This window comes from Vulpes lagopus, chromosome 21, assembly GCF_018345385.1.
Source record: "Vulpes lagopus strain Blue_001 chromosome 21, ASM1834538v1, whole genome shotgun sequence".
NCBI lineage: Eukaryota > Metazoa > Chordata > Mammalia > Carnivora > Canidae > Vulpes > Vulpes lagopus.
In genome coordinates this window covers 43,650,532-43,667,448 of record NC_054844.1, presented here as the reverse complement: position 1 = coordinate 43,667,448, position 16,917 = coordinate 43,650,532, and the positions used below count along the sequence as shown (strand labels likewise).

At 58.1% G+C, this 16,917-nt stretch overlaps 2 protein-coding genes across 3 annotated transcripts; both read right to left on the bottom strand.

Moving 5' to 3' along the window:
- Positions 1 to 2,369: 2,369 nt before the first annotated feature.
- Positions 2,370 to 11,854, bottom strand: SOAT2 (sterol O-acyltransferase 2). Of its 2 annotated transcripts, none has more exons than XM_041736943.1 (15): positions 11,392 to 11,854; positions 10,864 to 10,997; positions 10,216 to 10,352; positions 9,840 to 9,899; positions 9,277 to 9,384; positions 8,138 to 8,414; positions 7,729 to 7,798; positions 7,056 to 7,140; positions 6,506 to 6,551; positions 6,174 to 6,303; positions 4,939 to 5,036; positions 4,427 to 4,525; positions 3,795 to 3,930; positions 3,031 to 3,176; positions 2,370 to 2,828 (listed from the first exon to the last, which is right to left on the bottom strand). In XM_041736943.1, the coding sequence occupies exons 2-15, from the start codon at positions 10,867 to 10,869 to the stop codon at positions 2,778 to 2,780; spliced, it is 1,449 nt and encodes a 482-aa protein (XP_041592877.1). In that variant the 5' UTR covers positions 10,870 to 10,997; positions 11,392 to 11,854; the 3' UTR covers positions 2,370 to 2,777. The 2 variants fall into 2 exon arrangements, with proteins under 2 accessions (XP_041592877.1, XP_041592876.1); XM_041736942.1 differs by having other exon boundaries at positions 10,864 to 10,919.
- Positions 11,855 to 12,694: 840 nt separating this feature from the next.
- Positions 12,695 to 16,701, bottom strand: IGFBP6 (insulin like growth factor binding protein 6). The gene is made up of 4 exons (XM_041735404.1): positions 16,289 to 16,701; positions 13,881 to 14,023; positions 13,578 to 13,697; positions 12,695 to 13,037 (listed from the first exon to the last, which is right to left on the bottom strand). Exons 1-4 carry the CDS (start codon positions 16,617 to 16,619, stop codon positions 12,915 to 12,917), a joined length of 717 nt encoding a protein of 238 aa, XP_041591338.1. The 5' UTR covers positions 16,620 to 16,701; the 3' UTR covers positions 12,695 to 12,914.
- Between the last annotated feature and the right edge of the window lie 216 nt (positions 16,702 to 16,917).

Genomic DNA, 16,917 nt, shown 5'->3' with positions numbered 1-16,917 from the left:
CGGGGAGAAAAAGCCTGCGGTGAGCAGGGCGCTTGGCCAAGTTTCCTGCCGTTAAGCGCTCACGAAGCTGGACAGACACCTAAGTGTACCTCGGACCCTGAGCACTGTGCCCTCTCAGCCCAACCTGGGGTGGGAGGCAGTCTAAAGGTCTCTCTTCTCTGGGTAGAAGTACCAGGAAAATAAAACATCTTTTTTTTTTTTTTAGATTTTATTTATTTATTCATGAGAGACGGCGTCGTGCTAAGTGAAATAAATCAAGTAGAGAAAAGAGAAAGATACTGGATGTTTTCACTTCTATGTAAACTCTAAAAAAGTCAAATCATAGAAGTAGAGAGTAGATTGATGATTGCCAGGTGCCAAGGAGGAGGGAAATGGGAAGGTGTTGGTTGGGCAGCCCGGGTGGCCTAGCGGTTTAGTGCCGCCTTCAGCCCAGGGCATGATGCTGGGGTCCTGGCATCGAGTCCTGCATGGGCCTTCCTGCATGGACCCTGCTTCTCCCTCTGCCTGGGTCTCTGCCCCCCCCCCCTCTGTCTCTCATGAATAAATAAATAAAATATTTTTTTAAAAAAAGGAAGATGTTGGTCAAAGGGCATAAACTCCCAGCTGTAAGAGGCGTGAGTTCCGGGAGCTAACGTACGCGTGGTGACTCTACTTAATACTGGGTTATGTGTTTGAAAGTTTTTTTTTTTTTTTATGATAGTCACACAGAGAGCAAGAGAGATTGAGGCAGAGACACAGGCAGAGGGAGAAGCAGGCTCCATGCACTGGGAGCCCGACGCGGGACTCGATCCTGGGTCTCCAGGATCGCGCCCTGGGCCAAAGGCAGGCGCCAAACTGCTGCACCACCCAGGGATCCCCTGAAAGTTGTTAAGAGAGAAGATCTCAAATGTTATCACTACACACGCGCACAAACACGCGCACGCCGGTCATGCTGTGAGAGGATGGAGGTGCTAACTAACCTTTTTGTGGTAACCATTGTGCAATGTATACATATATCAGCTCCTCACAGGGTATGCCTTAAACTTCGTATTTTAATAATATCTTAAAAAAGATAAACCTTCCAGAGGGAAGTTTGGCAATGTATATAAAATTGAAAGTAATACGGCCCAATGTTCCAGTAATTCTGCTTCTAGAAAATTCCTGTAGGAAAATGCACAAGGATGTGTATATATACAAGAGGGAGTTCATCACAGAATTCTTTTTCTTTTTTTAAGATTTTATTTATTTATTCATGAGTGACACAGAGAGAGGGAGAGAGGCTGAGACACAGGCAGAGGGAGAAGCAGGCTCCATGCAGGGAGCCCGACGTGGGACTTGATCCCGGGACTCCAGGATCACGCCCTGAGCTGAAGGCGGCGCTAAACCGCTGAGCGACCCGGGCTGCCCACAGAATTCTTTATAAGAGCAAAATATTGGAAACAATTGACACGTATGCAGTTAGTTAAATAAATTCTAGTATATACACGCCATGTAATTCCATGTGGTAATTAAAAGTGATGAAGCAGATCTATAGTATAGACGTGGCAAGATATCCATACGTATTGTTAACATGTTAAAAAAAAAAAAAAAAGGAGGCGCCTGGGTGGCTCAGTTGGTTAAGCATCTGCCTTCAGCTCAGGTCATGATCCCAGGGTCATGGGATTGAGCCCTGGGTCCGGTTCCCTGCTCAGCGGGGAGCCTGCTTCTCCCTCTCCCTCCGCCTGCCAATCCCCCTCCTTGTGCTCTCTCTCTCTCTATCAAATAAATAAACACAATCTTAAAAAAAAAAAAAAAAGAAGCACCCATGCTTCTCTTAGTGACCCTGGTTGGTTTGGTCTCTGTCCCTTGGGGCTTAGGTCCCTGAAAGGTTCCTGATCTAAATGTCTTCCCAGCACCAGGTTGCGTGGGGGACCTGTGTAAGGAGGACAGAGACGATCCTCTCCTTACAGTGACCACAGTCTGGTTTCCGGAGTGGTGATGAACACGAATATTTTGACTCTCTGGACGCATACAGTCAGGACACTCTTCATTTTAAGGTCCACTTTATGGCTGTGGAAACCGTGGCTCATGAAGTTAAAATAATTGCCTCGGGTCTGTGCAGGCAGTTTCTCTCCGGGGTCTGCGGAGGGAAAGGAGGCCTGCGGGGTGCCCTCTCCAAATGCGCCAGAGGTTGCTGGGAGCAGAAGGATTAGGGCTTGTGGAAATGTGAGCTGAAGAAGGAGGAGACGTGGAAGGGAAGGTGAGGTTGGGTTTAGGGGAGGGGAGGGCATCCAAGACCCTCAGCCCTCCACCTGCAAGTCTGGCTCCGCGGGCACAACTCTTCAGTCCATCTGTCGTGCCTGCCAAGAGCGGGCCTTCAACAAACAATGAGTGAAGGATAAACGAATGAATGAATAAAAAGAGACACGGAGTTTATTACTGTATTGGAAGCCATATAAAGGGCGGGCCAAGCCCTTCTCAGACCTAGGGGCTCCGGCTTCTCTGGTCACCCTGCCTTCACCAAATCTGGAAGATCCTTCAAGTTTTCTCAAGTCTGGGCAGTCATGAGGTAGGAGGGGGCTCTGTGCCCAGCGGAGGGGGCTGGCGGCTCAAGAGCCACCACCATTCTGAGTCCGTGCTCAGCTGTCCTACAGGTCCACCGATGGCAGTTCCTGGAGTTCCCTGGTGGGGTCATGCGTGCCAGGCCCCCGTGGCTTGGAGCCAGGTCTGTGAGTGCGGGCAGAGGAGCCACGGTCCCGGGCTTTGCAGGCTGAGAGGAACGTGGTGGTGTCATCTGGGCAATGAGGGTGCCCTGACCTCTAGGTATGGCAGGACCAGGATCGAGGTGTCACCAGCCCCCAGAAGGTTGTCTGTGCCAGAGAAGGGTGAACCATGCATGAATTCCCTCCTGTACCCACCCTACACATCTGAGATACCAGAGCACGTCACCCCCACACCAGGCCCTGGCCCCAGACCCGGGGGGTTGAACTGGGTAACAACAGAGGGCTGGCTGCTGGGGAGGGGGGTGTGTCCCTCCGGATGGGGAGCTGAGTGAGGGTCGTGGTCCCTTACCTGGGGCAGGGGGCAGTGTCGCCGAGCATACCATTCCTGGCAGTACAGGCTGACCTGGATGCCTTGGCCCAGAAAAAGCATGGTCCACATTAGCACATTCCACGCGGGGCCTGTGTGCCGGTCATGCATCATGAAGTTCATCAGCCCTGATGCAGGAGGAAGGGCTGTTACTCCGGTTCCAGACACCTGTCTCCCTGGCTGCCTCCCATCCCAGGGCGCTGGGGGGAGATGGGACAGGAAGGCAGCACGGGGCAAGGTCTTGAGCCCGGCTCCAGCAACACGCGGTGCTCTAAGGGGCTCATGTAAAAGCAGGACCCCTCGGGGGATCCCTGGGTGGCGCAGCGGTTTGGCGCCTGCCTTTGGCCCAGGGCGCGATCCTGGAGACCCGGGATCGAATCCCACGTCGGGCTCCCGGTGCATGGAGCCTGTTTCTCCCTCTGCCTATGTCTCTGCCTCTCTCTCTCTGACTATCATAAGTAAATAAAAATTTTTTTAAAAAAGCAGGCCCCCTCGGTTCATACGTCGGCATCTTGGGTCTCATGCTAACCCCGGCAGCCCCACGCCAGCTCTCCCCTTTGCCCCCCGTGTGTGCCCCGCTCAGATGCTCCTCTGCAGCCAGAAATCTTCTCCTACATCCCTGCTGCCTCCCCCCTGTTCCCAAGCTCCCCGTCGCCCAAGGGTGGAATCTCCAGGAGCAGGACTCCGGGCTCCGCCCTCTGGCTGGAGAGGCACACAGAGGCCAGTGGCGCAGAGGCCAAGCTCACCTCCGATGACAAGGAAGAGTATCAGCATGACAGGGTAGAAGAATCCCAGGACAAAGCAGAAGATGTACTCGTGGACCACTGCAGAAACCAGGAACACAGCCAGCATGGCCGCCCCGCGGGCCCGGCCACCAAGGAGCTGGGGGTGGGGGGGTGGGGTGAGTCTCCCCAAGACCCCCACAGAGCCCCCTCCTCAAGGAAGCCAGGAGAGTGTACAGCACAACGGAATAGAATATGGTATTTGAGGGGTCGAATTGGCTTATTTTAGAGCACTGTATTAGCTCTTGGGCCTTTCGTGCAATTTTTAAAAGGGGATATAACAACACTTGCTTCTCAGGGGCACTGTGCAGGTTGCGTACGTGGAAAGTCTTGGCAACTGAGACTTACTATATGCAGGGTCCTTAGAAGGCTAAGGAGAAGAGGAATGTTCTGCGGAGGGGCGGAGTTAAGGCTCAGGAAGGAAGGAAGTTAGACCATAAGGAGGATTTTCTGCCCACTGGGTTGGGTAGAAGAAGGTAGAGGGAGTCAGGGGGCCCCTAGGTCTGGAAAAGGTAGGTGGTGTAGACAGAAGGAGGGAGAATGTCCTGGAGAGGCTCCATTAACTGTGGGGGCCCAGGGGTCCTCAGAGCCCGTACCCACAGCCCGTCCTGATAGACGTAGCTGTACAGCCAGTCATGGACCACCACGTTCCAGGTGCGATAGTAGTTGGAGAAGGACGTCGAGTTCCACCAGTCCTGGGGAAGAGGGAAGGAGGAGAGCATCAGGGTCCTGACTCTTCCAGGCCCCAGCCGCTCCTCCCTGCTTCTTGCACCCTACCCTGTCCCAGTGTTCCACAAGGGCTGGCCTCTGGCAGAAGACAGACAGCAAGCACTCTCCAGCTGCCTCTTCAGGACCTGGGGCCCGCCCTCCCTCCTTCACCCCCTCTCAGGAGAAGAGGATTCCAAAGCACCGAGCACACAAAGGCAGTTAGCCTTAACTGGTCAGGGGGTGGAGGGCTGGCATTGGAGCCACACCTGGAGGAGCGCGTTTCTCATGTGGGAGGTTGACAGCACAGCTGGGGTGACACCCAGTGGAGCTACCATCCTCCCCAGATCACTCCCCAGCCCTCCCTGCATCCAGCTCCCATGCAGCCAGGTCTGGGCCTCACCCGATAGAACATTCTGTCTCCAAATCGTAGCATCTCTGCAAAGGCGTTGAGCCAGCAGTGGAGGAAGGCAAAGAAGATGAGCAGCAGCATGAAGATGCCTGGTGAGTGGGGACAAGGGTTGCAGGTCAGCCTGGCCCACCTGGATCCCCCGGGAAGCTCTGAGGGGCCCTCATCAGCAACCAGGGCCCCGACTCCCCACCAACCATTTATTAGTCACTCATTGATTCATGCATATTACTCCGTCCATCTGCTCATGAATCCCATGGCGGATGTGGGGGATGCAGAGATGAACCCCAAAGTCCCTGACCGTTGGGAGTTCACAGAGTGGTTGGAGAGAGAGAGGGAGAGACAGACAGAGGCAGAGACATATGGAACCGTGCATCAGGGTCGGATGTGCTGGGAGCTAAGCATGGTAGCCGTGGGTGCACCTGGGAGGCCAGAGCAGGGGGAGGTCGAGGTGATGGAAGGCTAACACTGACAGGATTCCTAGATGAGGAGGACTCCGTGTAGGCCTCCAAAAAGGGATCAGAAAGCAAAGCAAAACAAAACAAAACAACAAACAAAAAGGGATCAGATCTCACGGCTGGAAAATGAGAAAATGAGGAAAATGAGGTTTAACTTCCTTCCTTCCAAGCTGAGGGACCCAGCGAGCAAAGGCCTGGGGGCAAAGGAGCAGGCGGCTCAAGAACAGCGGAGGGGCGCTGGGGCTCAGCGGTTGAGCCTCTACCTTAGGCTCAGGGCGTGACCCCAGGGTCCCGGGATCAAGTCCCGCACTGGGCTCCCCGCAGGGAGCCTGCTTCTCCCTCTGCCTGTGTCTCGGCCCCTCTCAGGGATAAATAAATAAAATCTTTTTTTTTAAAAAAAAAGGGAAGAGCAGAGCTTGTGGTAGGATGAGAAGACCAGCTGGGGGGCTTTGGATGCCAGGCCAAGGGTGGGGAATGATAACCTGTAGGAGGGCGGTTCCTGCGGGCGGCAGCGTCAGGGCAGGCGGGAAAGGAAGCGCTGGAGGGGTAAGGGAACAGGTGAGGACGCCCACGTGGAAAGCGAGAGTGCAGTGGTGCCGACCTGAGGCCCTGGCAATGAGCAATGGGGGGGGGGGCACCCGTGGGAGAGGTTCTGAGGCAGGAGGCGCTGAACCTGACAGAAGGGAAAGAGCGAGGGGAGGGAGGCGGCCCGGCCAGGAAACCTTCCACCAGCTGCAGCCCTCCCGGCCCTGCCCTCGGGCGGCCGCGTACCTGGCAACGTGGCGTGCATGATAGAGAGCACCAGAGCCCGGGTGCTGAAGGGCTCCCGGCTCATGTTGGCAAAGACAGGAACGCAGAGGCGGCTCAGGATGAAACAGGCGTAGAGCACGCAGCCCAGGGCCTGGGGGTGCAGAGGGGGGGACACACACTTGGGAGGCGTCACGCAGCTGCCCCTCCGCTCTGGAATTGGTTCGGGCCCAGCACCCACCTCCTCTTACCTTAGCACCACCCTCCCACCTCCTCCCTCCCCGGGCCTCCTCACCTCCCTCCCAGAAATGCCCCCTCGGCCACCACAAGTCTGTCCTTCTACCCCATCTTCTGACCTGAGCAAAGTTCTTGGCCACATAATTCCACCTGACGTTGGGTGTCCTGCAGCAGCAAGGAGGATAAGATGTTTCTCGTCCTTTTACTTTGTTCCTTGCCCGCTTGGGGTACAGGTTCTAGGGCCCCCTCCCCGAAGCTCCCTCAATTGCTCAGGCCTTGGGAGGACTATCTGGGAGGTAAGGGTCTAGAACACTTTGGAACCTTCCGTAATAGACACGGCAGACAGATTTTTAGCTCCAGTGTCAACTAAAGTGACTAACCATCAGGAGTTTGCTCCAGGCCGACAGGTTTCCCAGGGGGTAGGATTTTCGACACTAAAGCTGGGACAGTCCTTGGCAAACCGGGACAGTTGGTCACTCTCGTGTCACCATGGGTTGTGCAAAGGAGAAGGGGCAGTCTACCTGCCAGTTACTTCCCGTTTTAATTATGGGATGCTTCCTGAGAAAGTGGCCAGTGTCTGGGGTGAGGCCAAAGACCTCAGAGAGAGGAAAATAGAAGGGCCAGGTCCCTGATGGGCCTGGGCATTTGGAAAAGAGGTGCAGGTCTTACCTGGGGTAAGTCTTCCTGTAGATCAGCGTGGGGCAGAAGAGGAAATAGAGGTAGCTGGAGAAACTGGGGGCCTGCATGCCCTCACCTGGGGAGGAGTGAGAGGGAGCCATCAGTGAGGGGGGAAGGAAGGGGGTGATGATGGAGGCTGGGGAAGGGCTGGGGCTGGTGGGTGGAGGGCTGGATAGGACAGGGGTTCAGGGGATGGGGATGGGTGAGCGGCTGGCATTGGATCTGGAGGCTTGCTGGGGAAGGGGAGACTAGGCAGGAGCTGAAGCTGCTCTTCGACACTCTTGCTTCCATTGCACCCTAACTTTCTGGTGCAGGACCTGCTGTGGTCGGAGCTTCATGAGGCACCACAAGTTCCACCACACATTCTTTCTCTCCTTCTGTTCTGACTTCCTGAGATAAGGCTCTCATACCCTGGGTCTTTCCAAGTTAGTCCTGGACATTGGAAAGTGCCAGAAGTCCCGGGCAACAGAGGCGCCACATCTCAGAGGCGGGACCTGAGAACGCCCAAAGACTGCGGCCCACAGAGCCCAGCTGGAGGCCAGGGATCTGCCCTGGGGGCAACAGGGCCTTAGGAAGTCAAAGCTTCTATGAGAGTCTCCCAACCGCTGGTTCACTCCAACAGCCTAAAGGCCCGAGTTCACAGCAGGGCCACCCAAGGCCTCACCTACTCTGGCACAAAGGGTTCCGGGCACAGCCTCTCTCAGGAAGGAGTAGCTCTTCATCAGGAGCCTGACCTGAGACGGAACGGAAGGGAGGGTAAGCTGCTGCGGGGCTGTGATGACTTCAGGATCTCTGTGCCTCGCTTAGGGAAGGGAGGCGGGCAGATTGCAAGATCTATGCGGTCAAAGCCCGGACTTTATCTTTTCGTGGGACAGTCTCACAGCCTAACAGGTAGCTGCTGGGATGAGCCCAGGGCTAAGGCGCACCTGCGAGGCCAGGGCGGGGCCTCGGGCCAGCCAACCCCTGCGGCTCCCCGCAAAGCCAGCCGCGCATTTCCTTGGAGCCTGCAGAGCGCCCCAACCCCCAGAGCCCCCCTTCCCTGGGGCCCGCCCAGCCCCGCCCCGTCGGGTCACCTGCTCGAAGACCAGGATGCAGCGGGAGGCGGGTGGCAGCTGGTACTTCAGGGCCACGAGCACCGGGAGGGCGCAGAGCCCCACGGTGTGGGCCACCAGCAGCACGCAGCCTAGGCCGGCCCGCAGCACCCAGGCCCCTTTGGCCCGCGGCCTCTCCCCCAGCCGCAGGACCTGGTAGGGCACCAGCAGGGTGGAGAGGAACATGGGCACCCACGTCATCAGCGCCAGGGGCAGCTGTCCGAAGCTGAAGATCAGGAGGTCAAACTCCAGCATCAGCCTTGGAATGGAGAGGGAGAAACGACGTAGACCAATGTGTGGCCCACCCCTGTCCCCTCCCTCTGCAGTCAGAGCTCTTGGAAGGTAAACCCAGGCATTTTGCTAAGGGTTCCAGCGCCCCATATCTGAAGGTGTTCAAGGTGCACCTCTGTTGTCCCGCACTTGCAGCACAAGGTGTTGCCGGAAAGACTCAATCATGGGACGGGCTTGCTCATGAATGACCTTTAGAGCCCTCTGCATCTTACGGTGGCGCAGGAGGGCTCAGAGCTTCGTATGCCGCAGGTATTACTAGAATATGAGGTATTTAGAATTTAGCCTCGATCTTCGTTAGTGGTGTTCTTTTGGAGTGTTTATAGCTGTAGACGGGAGTTAGTAGAAAGTAGGTTGTTGGGTGTTTTTATTTGCTCATGTTAAGGCCGTATGGTTTGTAATGGTGAAAAATTGGAAACCACCTAAATGTCCCTTAGGAAAAGACCAAAGCTGGCGTGCCAGACTGCAGTCATCAATAACAATGGGCTGACATGGAACAATCTCTAAGATAGGAAGGTAAATTGTTAAGGAGTGGGTATCTTACTTATGTAAAACCCCACAACATATCCCCTCTTGGTTCTTATATACATGTGGATGCCAAGACATGGAAAATGCGCTGGAGGGAAACTCTCAAAACTGTTAAAAGGCTGTGGGAAGAAGAAGTCTAAGAATGAGTTTTAGCTGGGAAGATCATTGGAGGCAACGTTGATGTGTGTCCAATAATCAAAGGATCAAAGAGCAGGGGGCCTGTACTCATTTGGCCAATGGCAAGTGGGACGCTGGAGACTTGGGGGTCTGATTTATGTGCCTATCCCAGGCGGGAGGTGTCCTACCTGCCCTCATCAATGAGGTCAATGGCCAGGGTGCTGATGATGAAGACACACAGGCCGGCGATGAACATGTGGTAGATGGTGCGGAAATGCTGCACCTCCATCAGCTCACTGCAGGGACAGGGGCCCGAGTGTCGGTGTAGGAGGGTCCTCGAGGTCGTGCTGACCAGCTCCAGCACTGTACACGTGTGAGGTAGGGGACTAGCGATTGGGAACTTGTCGCTAAGGGCAGGGACATGGCTGAGCCTTTTCGTGCTGGGGCCTTTCTTCCACAATCACAGCCGGGGGAAGTGGGAAAACCAAACGTTAGAAAACCTCTCTAAGACCTGGGATCGAGTCCCACGTCGGGCTCCCTGCATGTAGCCTGCTTCTCCCTCTGCCTGTGTCTCTGCCTCTCTCCCTGTGTCTCTCATGAATAAATAAATAAAATCTTAAAAAAAAAAAAAAACCCTCTCCAAGTCTTCCCTCCAAACACCTAGAACCTGAGGAGTAGGAATGAGGGGTTCTGGACCCCCAGCCAAAGCTCTTTCTTTTCCTCCCACCCCCTGTCCTTGATGTGGACTTACTCGAGCAGGGACTTCCGGATGATGAAAATTTTCCGTTTCCCGGGGGATGGCTCCCGGCCCCTGAATGAAGACAGTTGTTCGGGTCAGGACCCAAAGGGTCAGGACTTGGGAGCCGAGGGCAGTAGCAGAGGAAGGTCAGAGTGAGGGCCCCCAGAGGGCAGGACCAAGTGGAAGGTCAGGGCCGGGACAGAACAAGGCCAGAGGTGGAGGTCAGTGTCAGGCAGGCAGAAGCGATCAGGGCGGAGGAGAGAAGGTGGACGTGGGGGTCATGTCAGTGCTGGCAAAGGAGGTGCGAGGTGACATTACGGCTCACAAGCCTCATGAGAGAGGAGCCTGCTCCAGCCATTCCCCAGGCCCCAGTCCCTCAGGCTCTTACTTGCTCAAGGAATCTGGAGGCGTGGAGGGCAGAGGTCCGCCTTGCGGCGGGTAGGACCGTACGGCCTCCCACATGGCCCGATCCAGCAGCTCTGTCAGCTGTCCCCGTGCATGTTCTAGCAACTGTGTCTTCACAACCTACAGGACAAAGCAGGGCAGGGCCCGCTGTCTCCCCAGCCAGCCAGCTCTCCTCTCCTTCCCCGTATGCTTACTGAGCTTCTCTGGGTGCAGGTCCTAAGTGCTGGGGACAGAATGGTGAACAAGCACAGCCCGTGCCCGGGCCCCCACCGCGCCCCGCAGTTTATTTCTCTCTGGCTTCCCAGGGCAGCAGGGGGGGAACCCGGAAAGACCCTTCCAGCGCCAGGGTCTGGATGCCGACCGCCTGCCATCCCTCACCCTGCTGTCCTCTCCCTGTCCTCGGCCTTCCCTCTCCTGCCCTTTGGTCCCACTAACAGAAGTCTGTTCACTGGCTGACTTTTGGCCCCTGCCCTGCTGACCTGTATTTCGAACCCCTCCATCTTAATCCTTGGCTCCAACCTGATCTGAGGGGTTTGAACCCAAGAACAAATCGTCTTTGCCGAGCCAGTCCTCGCCCCTACTCCCTCCCTCTGCTCCAAGACCTGTCCACCTTGACCTCTGACCTCCTCACCTCCATATGTCGTGTCCATTGCACCAAGTCCAGGCCTCTATCCTTCTCGGTGCTTCCTAGGAGGAGGGGTCAAAGGGCACACCCAAGGGGGAGGAGTCAGGCCTCTGCTGCCCCGTACTGGACCCAGAAGCATCCTATGTCCAGGAAATGTTTTCTGAGACCAAGCTCAGCAGCCTCCCCGCCCCCAACCAGTGGAGTATCTAGCATCGTGGGGGGCCATCAGAAGAGGAAGTTATACTGCAGGGGATGAGGAGGCCACTGGGAGCCTGATGACACTAGCTGGGAAACAGGAAGCTACTCCGTTCACCCCCGTGACGGGGTTGGGGGTTGGGGGGTGAAAGAGTCCACCAGATAAGGCAGGGCCCCAGCTCTGAGCATCTCTCCACTTCCCTCTCCTGGCTGGGCAGTGAGGGGCAGGGGCAGCGGCTGCCTTCCCAAGCCTCCCGAGCCTGCAGGAGCGCCCTCTCCGCGGTGCGTCCCCACCTGCAGCACCCCCCAGCTCTCTGCACCCCCAGAGGGGGGGTTCACCTTCTCCAGAGGGCCGGTCCTCTTGCTCTCCTCTCGGCCCTTCTCCCCTCCGCAGCCGGGTTGCCTTTGGCTCCATGATGTGTCCCGACTGGGCAGCAGACGGCAGTGAAGTGCTCCCTCCCCTCCTTCGCAGGCTGCCAAACTCTTATCTCACTCAGCTCATCAGCTCCAAAGACTAAAGTCCTTCCAGGGAGCACAGATAGGTTATCCGGTCGGAGGGTGACGCTTCTCAGCTACAGGCTCCGCTCTGCTGGCTGCCCCGGGGATGGTCACTAACCCCCAACAGACCAACCCGCCACACAGGTGCCTAGCTGAGTGAGCTGCCCCTCCCACGGGGACAGCGGAGACAGCGGCTCTGCAGCTCTGCACCTGTCTGTGTCATGGGGCGGGGGCCTGGGCTTCCCTGGGGCTTATCGCCTAGCCTGAGTTGCCTGCTGGATCTCCTTCCCCGCAGGCTGAAGGATCATCAGGTGCCCTCAGCTCCCTTAGACCACGAGATAAGATGTGTTCCATGCATGTGATTCATGTTCTGATGGGGTTGACACCTGTGACAAAGGTGACGCTGCGGCCCCTCCAGGAAGTGCTGGGCGCCAGGGCCCCTAGGCGGCAGCTCTTCCCTACACCTGCTTGGGTTAGCGCGTAGGCAGAAAGGAGGCCAAAGGAGCACTCAGTGCCTGGGGGACGCCAGGCATTGGCACAGATGGAAGAACAAGATTTCAATCCTCCCTCGGTCATTTCCCGGCTGTGTAACTTCAGGCAAGTGACCCAAATATTTTAAGCCACAGTTTCCTCCTCTGAACAAACAGGGGCAAAAGTCCCTACCTCACAAGCTTATTGTAAGCACAAAATGAGGTAATCCACATAAAAACACACGGCCCAGGGTCTGGCCCCTGGGAGGGACTTGATAAGTAAGAATTTCCTTCCCCTTTTAGGAGGATGTAGCAGAAAGGTAAATGCTTTGAGAGTTCCTCTTGATTGGGTTCCTGCTGGGGATTAACTATTAATCCCTCCTCTCCCCTCTCCCGTTGTGTCCAAATATTAGTGTTAGAAACAAGGTCACAAACTCAGACAGAGGCCACGGCCTCCATGTCTCCCCTGCTCCCACTCCCTGGTGGGTGTTAGGTGAGGCTCCAGGGCTGGAAACCTCTGCCACTGTCTGTCTCCTGCATTCCAAGTGCCACAGGAGCGCCAGCAAGCAGTCCACAGGGAAGGAGAGCTGCACTGCGGGCTTGGGGGTGGGGGCAGAAGGGGGGAGACAGAGGGGCCAGGGGCTCCACAGATGTGAGAGGTGGACTCAGAGACGTAGGCCAGAGACCCCCAACACAGCTTTATTGACACCCCAAGCCCACACCAACAATCTTTCCATGTGCAGGGTCCTGGGGGTTGGGGGGTAGTGGGGGGGGCCTGAAGGTGGAGTGTGGGGCTTAGGGCTCCGAGTTACTCGTCACTCAACAAACGACCCAAGAGGACAGCCCCGTGCTCCTTCCACTGGCCGGGCAGTGCCCCCAGCCCTGCCCCCAGGCTTAGCCACTGCTCCCAGGGGGGCAGGAGGAGCTTCCATCACCATCTGGGGACCCCGACAGCGGCTGGCCCATCCGATCCACACACCAGCAGGGACCTCGGCGCTGCCCCTGGGAGGAGCGGCACTGGGGAGAGAGGCACAGGGATCAGAGGTGCAGCAGCGCTGAGGCTCCAGCAGGAGGGACACGAGGGCCCATGGGTGGGGATGGGCTGTGTCCCCCGCCCCCCCCCCCCCCCGCCGTCGTAATATGCAGAAACATCTGAGAACCCTTAGGACAGGGAGGCTCTCTGGGCTCCCTTCTCTTGCTCCCCTCTTCTCTACCCACTAAACTGGGCCTATTCTTCTAGACCAGAACCCTAGTTCTCAAAATACTAGGGGCTGTGTTAGAAATGCAAATCCTCAGACTCTGCGGTAGGCTCAGAGACTGGCCTGTTCTCAGCCCCTAGGTGACTCTGAGCCACCTCATAAATGTGAACCTCCGAGTTAGGCGTTCCTGAGTTGGGCGGTCTGGCTCCTCTTCTACGTTTGTGTGGGCCCTAAAGCTGGGAGATCTTGAAGGCAGGGGCAGTGTCTTCCTTATGCCCCTTTATAAGCTCCCCTGGCCCCATCCCTGGCAGGAGCCTCCTGCTGGACCAGGTCGAAGAGGGGAGAGGAGGGGCCTCACCTGCCGCTTCCGGTAGAAGCCCTTATGGTCACAATTAGGCACGTAGAGGGTGTGAACCCCTCGATACACCTCGGTCTGTAGCTGCTGTAGCACTGAGTCCAGATGTCTGCGGCACGGGCCCTGGGAAAAGGGACAGCAGGCAACTCTGAACCATTGCAGCCTCCAGGACATGGCCCCCTGGCTCCCCCCATAGTCAGGCTCCAGGACCCACGTGGGAAACCTCTCCAAGCTCAAGGCGACAGCCTCGGATGGGAATGTCCGGGGCTCCCCACCCCTCCTGCTCTCTGCCAGCCGCACACGCACCATTTCAGCATCTTGGACACCACCAGGATTGGGCCGGCCGGAAGTAGTAGTAGAGGCCCCTGGATTCCTCTGTTGGTCTCTGCGGTTCACATCCTGTGGACGAGTGGTCCCTGCTTGGGGTTTGCTCTCCTTAGGATTCTCCCCTACAGCCACAAGAGGAACGAGGAAGGGAGAGTCCGAGAATCAGATGTCAAAGACCAGAACCAAATGGAAGAGAGCCTTGCTTGCCCGGACTCCCTGCAGTGGGAGGAAGAGAAGGTCTTTCCAAGTAGTGGAAATGAGGGTGGTTAGAACCTGCCTCCACCTTTACCTTCTTCTGGCCTCAGTTTCTCTCTCTGACAAAGGGTTATATGACCTTTCCTGACAATACCCCCAGACTAGTCTTAGGTCTTATAAGGGAGAAGCACTTTGGAAAGCAGAACGGAGGACAAATACAAATATATTGGGAGGCCTTGGGCTTGGGGTGAAAAGACCTGACTGTTCCTCCAGAAGCCGGCAGGGGGTGCACCAAGCCAGAGGGATGAGGCAGGAGAGCCAGGCGTGTGGAGGGGGTTAGCAGGGACCCAAGTGGAATGTGTGTCCCCCGTGTGACCCTGCTGTGACTCAGCCCACCCTTCCCAGGCTTCTGACGATTACTTTTGGGGCACCGCAGCGGAGTCCTCTCCCTTCTCTGGTCCCCCATGGCTCAGCCCAGCTCAACCCCAGTGGTCCCAGGAGCAGGGGCAGGCGGAGGTCAGGTTGCAAAGACGCAGGGAATGAGGAGCTTCTAACCTGTGGGCTGCTCCTGGCTCTGGAGAAAGTGTCACACATGGTGTCTGAGCGGCTTGGGGAAAGCTCAGGATGGAAGGGGGTGAGGAAATAAATCAGGACGCCAGGGTGAGGAAAAGGCAGGGAGGGAAGTATGCACTGCTTGGAATTTGGCCCAGCTGTACAATTAGATATTGTGGCCCCTAAAGGCATCATCTCTCCTCTTCCGTGTCCAAAGACGAGCTCTGCTCAAGGTCCCGATCCCAAAACCTAGACAGTTGCTCCCACTTGCCTACTCCCCGCCACCCCAGAGCCATTCCCTCTGCAGCCCTGCCTCCCTGGGCATCCTTCTTCCTCCGCCCTTCTCAGACCACGCTCCTCATTCCCTCCACTTAGCACCCCACCTCCCGCATGCTCCCACTGCCTCCTCTGACCCACCCAGGCAACCCCTAGCAGCCTGGACCCAGGCATTCAGGACTGAAAGAAACTTCACGTTACCATCTCCTCCCTTGCCTCGGAAGGAACCAGGAGCTCGGGTGCCCCGGGGTGGGGGGGCTGCTTTCATTTCCTGTCCTCCCTCTGTCCCATGCTGCCCCCCATCTTCTGGATTCTGACTCACTTCTGTCCCACCCACCCAATGACTCAGCCTTCTATTTTCCTCCCTGGGGTAGGGTGGGGTAGGGTGGGTGGAGGGTTCTGAGCAGCTCGTAACCCTGATTTGGCAGATTCCTTCTTTCCCACCTCTGTCCCCTTCTCGGGAGGCCCCCAGAGCCTGCCCTCTGACCCTAGTCTAGTCTGAAACGATTCTGGGTTTGGGGCATCTTCTGTTCTAGACTTCACGTTCAAGTGCTTTGGACACCCTGATATTAAGGGGAGAAGGGGGGATACTTCCCAGTGCGCGCGGGATTTGGGAGTCTGGGTTCCCTTCCCTCTTTCTCCAAATGGAAGCTGGGAACACCGTCTGGATCCTTTCTCCAGCTCGGGGGGCTTGGGGTCGAGGGAAGGAGCTGAGATGCTGTGGCCTAGGACCTGACCCGAAACCCCTCCCGCCCCACCTTTCCCTTCCAGGGAAAATAAACAGAGGGGGGGAAAGAGATGGAGAGCTCAGACATTTCCCTGCTTTACCCTCAGGGCCTCCGGCCGCGCCCCAGGCTTCTAGCTGCTTCCCGCCCTGGCCCGTTCGCCCCCTAAAACCTGCCCCCTCCCCAGGGTGAGGAAGACGGAGCATCGGGGCAGAAACCAGGGGCTCGCGGGGTCTCCCGCACCCCGCTCCGCAGCCCCCGCGCGAGGGGGCGGGGCTCCGGGATGGGGGCGGGGCTTAGGGCGAGGGCGGGGCTAGGGGCGGGGCTCCGGGCGGAGCCGGGCTCTGGGGGCGGGGCTAGGGAGGGGCTAGGGGCGGGACTAGGGACGAGGCTTGGGGCGGGGGTGGGGCTCCGGGCGGAGCCGGGCTCTAGGGGCGGGGCCAGGGGCGGGCTCCGGGCGGAGCCGGGCTCTGGGGGCGGGGCTACGGGGCGAGGGCGGGGCTATGGGCGGGGCTCCAGGTGGAGCCGGGCTCTGGGGGCGGGGCTAGGGGCGGAGCTCCGGGCGGAGCCGGGCTCTGGGGGCGGGGCTCTGGGTGGGGCAGGGGCGGGGCTCCGGGCGGGGGGCGGGGCGGGACTCACCCGGGGGCCCGCGCGCCCGGCGGCAGCGGCCGCGGCCCAGCAGCAGCGCCCGCAGGGGCGCCTCGTCTTCCTCGGGCGGCTGGCACTGCAGTCCCGGGACGCAGTTGGGGGTGTAGACCCCGCACGGCTGCCCCTCCCTCCTGAGACAGCCCCCCGCTTCGGCGCAGCCCTCCGCCGGCGGCCCCCCGTCCTCCTCCTGCACGCAGGCCCCGGGACAGCCCGCCTGCGCCCCCTGCCCGCAGCCTGGGCACCGCGCCAGGGCGGCTCCCGAGCGGGCAGCGAGCAGCAGGCCCAGCAGCAGCAGGGGCGGCAGCAGCCTGCGGGGGGTCATGGTCAGGGTGTCGGCCCCGTCCGCTCCTCGCAGGGCAGTCGTGCAGCAGCTGCCGCCCGCCGCCGCCCCTCTGCCTTAAGTAGCCGCCGGCCAGGGGCCGGGCCCTTTAAGAGCCAGGTGAAGGGGGGTGGGGGAGAAGGCAGGGGCATTCCCTAAACTGGGTGGGACTGGAGAGGCCCCCCCCACCTGGGTCCTCCCCACTTACTCTCCCCTCTCCCTTCCCAGTTTCTGTTTACTTCCCAAATTACTCTGATTTTTCTTGCTTTGTTCCCGGGACTCTCGGGCCGGAATTTGGGAG